The 5,249-nt window shown below is 37.1% G+C and overlaps 1 protein-coding gene across 1 annotated transcript; it reads left to right on the top strand.

Annotated features, from left to right (window-relative positions):
* Nucleotides 1–731: 731 nt before the first annotated feature.
* On the top strand, nucleotides 732–1,469 carry LOC140154390 (uncharacterized). The gene has a single exon (XM_072176957.1). It carries the CDS (start codon nucleotides 732–734, stop codon nucleotides 1,467–1,469), a length of 738 nt encoding a protein of 245 aa, XP_072033058.1.
* Nucleotides 1,470–5,249: the final 3,780 nt, after the last annotated feature.

The raw sequence follows: 5,249 nt of genomic DNA, 5'->3' as shown, positions 1-5,249 counted from the left end.
TTTCATTTTTTCTAAGTCTCATCAGTCATAATTAGCTAATTAATTAGTAATTAATTAATTAAATGTGGCGTATAGTTACAAAGTGACATTTTTTGTATTCCATAGTGGCGTATCGACCATACGCCACTTTTTACACACATTTTATAATTATGAAATATCGGTAAAAATGAAAAAACATCGTATGTCATAGTGGCATACGCGTATCGGACCTATACGCCACTATGGAATACGAACGACGAATTGTAGATTACACAGACTCCCTCGGATATGAAACATCTAAAGCGCTAGCCGACCTACTCAATCCTCTCATCGGGAACACTGAGCACCATGTAAAAAATTCCAAAGACCTTGCAGAAGAACTCAGTGGTGTTTTCATTGAAGATCATAAAATTTTAATTCCCACGATGTTGTTTCACTCTTTACAAATACACCAATCAAAGAAGCCCTCGGCATAATTAAGTAAAGGCTGATTGTGGACAAAGACTTTAAAAAGCGCACTAAACTTGATGTCGATGACATAATCAAGCTTCTCGAATTCATTTTGACAACAACCTATTTTGAATTCCGGGGTACCATCTACAGACAACGCTTTGGCGCAGCGATGGTTAGCCCAATTAGCCCCATCATAATTGCCAATTTCTTCATGGAATTCTTGGAGCAACAGGCCATCGCGACGGCGTCTTTATAGTTTAAGCCACGGTATTGACCATTTGAACTCTGTCGACAAAACCATGAAAACAGAGAGCATCAAATGTACCTTTGAAGAGGAAAAAAATGGCCAAATCCCATTTTTAGATACTTTGATTGTCAGAAAACCAGATGGATCTATCAAGCCCTTAGTATATCGTAAATCAACACATACAGACCAGTATCTGAATTTCAAATCAGAACACCCTCTTTACCAAAAAATGGGTGTTATAAGAAAGCTATTTGACCGCATGAACTCCGTTGTAACGGAAACGGAAGAGAAAATCAAAGAAGAAGAGCGAGTGTGTGCAGCCTTGAAAAATTGTGGCTACCCGGATTGGGCCATGGACAAAGTAAAAAATCAATTGCATAATAAAACCAAAGATGCTGTAAAACTGAGATCAAAGAAAAGCAAGACCGCCGAGGAAAAAAGCAAAGGCATGGTGGTCATTCCTTATGTCAGCGGCCATTCGGAACGTATCCGAAGAGCATTCATAAAACACAAAGTTGACAGGGCAATGAAACTCCACTGCACTCTCAGACAAATACTAGTCCACCCAAAAGACAAACGTGAAAAGGAAATGACCGGCAATTGCTTTTATGAAATCGGCTGCAAAAACTGTCATCTCTCCTATGTCGGTGAAACCTCACGGATGTTCGGCACTAGACTTGCTGAACATAAAGTGGAAGTCAAAAAGGCCAATAAGGCTCAGGACAAAAAGGCTCAGAACGCAAGGCATCGGAAATGGAACAGACCAAATCAGCCATATCAGATCACGTAGCAAGGGCTAACCATGTTATAGATTGGGAAAAATGCAAGATCCTTTGACGGGAGCACGACAAAAGATCCAGAGAAGTCCGGGAAGCAATGGAGATTAGAAGACAGGCACCAACACCCTTAACAGGGAGGAGGGCACCTACCTCTTGAGTCATGTCTACGATCCACTTCTGAAGTCTGCAAAAGAGACTAAGGAATACCGGAAACCACTCAAACTTGTTTGCCGGGAAAGTGGATCAGATGACCAAAATCAGTCATACCTGATGAAGTCCTCCGACGTGTAGGATGAAATATTGTAGCGAGTAAAATTTCACTTGGTTTCGAAGAGCAAAAAATCCAAAATGTTGTAGAATCTGGAGTATAAAATGGTCCATTTAGGTAGGCATACTAACGTCGTGATACAGATCAAAGGTAAAAATTAAAATATCACAACTTTCATGTCACAATAATTTTGATATGACATTGTGCTAAACCTTTTAAAATTGATGTGCATATACTGTACAATTCAATGCAACAGTCTTTGTCCATTATCTGGAAATAATCACAATTTCGGTTGTTTCTTTTTGTCATGGTATTTTTTAACCTATATATTTGTACCTCGTAAATTTAAATATGACACTTTTAACGCGATTACTTCTACAAAATAATATGTTGATTATTCAAAACCAGGTGGTCATTTGAAGATTAATATCCCCTGTTTTGTGTCCTAGCTGGGTTGCGATGGGAATGGATGGACGAGATGGACTTGATCTACATGTATACGTCACCTGTCCATGGACTTATGAAATGAATATAGAATCTAAACGTAAACGAGTCAAACATCATCTAAAATTTACCTTTAGATGCAACCCTCCCTAAAACACAGGAACAAACCGCCAAACAGCTCCATGTAATTGGTCAGACTATTTTATGCTCTAATTTCATCTTACCTGGGGGTAGGTAGGCAGTCCAACTTTGAGAAGCCAGGTACATATTTTCGTCCTTTTTTGTAACATACGTTAAATTATGGGTATGAAAAGTACAATTGTTAATTGAATACCTGAGTGGAAGAAGGGCCCAACTCCATCAAAACTGTTTTTGAGATATTAAGAAAAAACTTAATATTTGGAAAAGTTTTATAGACAGAATGTTTTCATCTTCAGGGGACCTTTAATACATGAACATACAATACTACATATATTCGAAATTATATATGATGTTTCCATGGCAACGGTACAGACCTTAATACGAGCTGGAGTTGGGCCCTTCTTCCACTAATATACTGCAAGTGCCAGTTCCGTGAGCAGATGTGTTATAAATACCACATAAATTTTGATAATTATCCATTAATTCCATAAGTAGAAGCATATAATATGTTAGCAATAAAGTTTATTGTAGTGAAAAGCAGATTTCATGGATGAACAAAATTCCTCTTTAACCCAATATTTGTGGAAGAAGGGCCCAACTCCATGGAGTTGGGCCTTTCTTCCATAAAAACCATGATTAAGTGTACATGGAAGACTATTTAGAGAGTGGATTTTGGCTCATCTTTCACACACAAGGAAGAACAATCTGCTGGCAATAAAATGCTGGGTCAAACTCATTTTTGTAAAAACTTGGAGTTGGGCCCTTCTTCCACTCAGGTATTCAATTTGACCTGGTATATAGTTTATTTCACTATATCTGGGAGCATATGCAGAAAAAGCTCAGTTTGTAATTTTTTATGGTATCAATCAAAAGAAGAGAGGGGGTTAAATGCAACCCTACACAAACGCCTAAATAAACCTCCAAATGGCTCTATATTACCTGACCATCCTTTGTGCTCATTTCCCGTACCCAATTTAACCTATTTGTGGCATGTTTAAATAGAAATGTGATACTTTTAACGCGATTAATTCTCCAAAATATGTTGATTATTCAAAACCAGGTGGTCATTTGAAGATTAATATCCTCTGCTTTGTGCCATTAATTTCAGATTGTGATGCGAATGGATTGTGAGATGAATTTAATCTACATGCATACGCTACCTGTCCATAGACTTGAGCAAATGAGTCAAATATCATCTTGTACTAAAAGTTAACTTTAGATTCAACCCTCCCTAAAACACAGGGACAAACCGCCAAACAGCTCAATGTAATTGGTCGTTGTTTGATTTGAAGTCAGTGTAGTTCAGTGTGAGTTCTGAAGTGATGGAGTCAAGCGTTCCCTGAAAATCAGCCCAGCTGATGTGTACTGGTATCCGGGGCTGGTATCAATGAAAAGAAAAGAGGAGGTTAAATGCAACCCTACACAAACGCCTAAATAAACCTCCAAATGGCTCTATATTGTATGACCATCCTTTGTGCTCATTTCCCGTACCCAATTTAACCTATTTGTGCCTCGTAAATAGAAATGTGATACTTTTACCGCGATTAATTCTCCAAAATATGTTGATTATTCAAAACCAGGTGGTCATTTGAAGATTAATATCCTCTGCTCTGTGTCATTAATTTCGGATTGTGGTGGAAAAGGATGGACGAGATGGACTTAATCTATACACTACACTGGTCCATGGCAAACACAAATGGGTTCAGGAAATGGGTCAAACATCTTCTGTGTAATTCTTTTTAAATCATACCCACGCTCCGAATTTTTTTTTCCTGTCGCCGTAAAACGCCCGAACACAAGCCAATCGCCATACGGCTCCATGTAATCGTCGTATCATTGTTTGCTGTCATTTCACCTTACCCGGTGCCGTTCAATTTCGAGGGTAGGGAGCGATGAGTTAGGGGATCTGATAGCAACGTTTGCACAGTATTTTGTGGGACCTGAGACACACCAAATTGCATTCTGAATACGAGGAATATCCTTCTGATATGAAATAATGATTTTTTGAAATTCGCGATATGATACAAATTTTATGGCAAATTATTAAAATTTGATATTTTTGATATTTAACAGTCATCGAAGTAAACCTTATACAATTAATGATATGTACTTAAAGTGTATGTAGCTAGGATGAAAAGCCGACCATCAATTGAAAATTTGACTTTTCATATTGAAGATATACAATTTTTCCCAAAAAGACCTAAAAATCTGCAACTTTAAGGTAAACATTTTATATGATGGACGGCTTTTCATCCCAACAACATACACTTTAAGTACATATCATTAGATTTATACTATTTAATTCGCGAGCACTGTTAAATTTCAACAATATCAATTTTTAATAATTTGATATCAAATGTGTATTATATCGCGAATTAAAAAAACGAAACAAAATTATTTGATATCAGAAGGACATTCCTCGTTTTCAAAATGCAATTTGATATGTCTCCGAGCCCTCAAGTTAAGTCATAGACAATGGGCAAACCTCCAGAGGATGCTTGCTACTACCCCCCCCCCCCTTCATTATACATGTACGTGTGTCAAAAATGCCTTTGGTAAATGTGGGTTAAATCAAATCAAATCGCGTAAAACCCTTTACATCGATTACTCATTAATGTCCAAAAATTACAAAGGTGGATAGTTAAAACGGGAGCATTGTTTTTTACTTTGAAAATAACACATTATAACACATAGAGAGTTGAAAATACAACTATGGAGATCTGGATTAGTACTTACACAAGGGTGCTTTATTTTTCAAACAAACTAATTATTTTCGCAGTAAAATAGCATCGTTTTACATTATTTGATGATGAGGTTTTGAAATAGCTTAACGTTTCTCATCATTATGTTAACGAACCGTTTTCACGGGGATATATGGAATACATTTAGGAATATTGAATAACATCTCAATGGGACGTGAACTTTTTAAGACAGATTC

Source organism: Amphiura filiformis, chromosome 6, assembly GCF_039555335.1.
Source record: "Amphiura filiformis chromosome 6, Afil_fr2py, whole genome shotgun sequence".
NCBI classification, from domain to species: domain Eukaryota; kingdom Metazoa; phylum Echinodermata; class Ophiuroidea; order Amphilepidida; family Amphiuridae; genus Amphiura; species Amphiura filiformis.
Note: the sequence above shows the minus strand (reverse complement) of the source record. Positions and strands in the feature narration are given on the sequence as shown.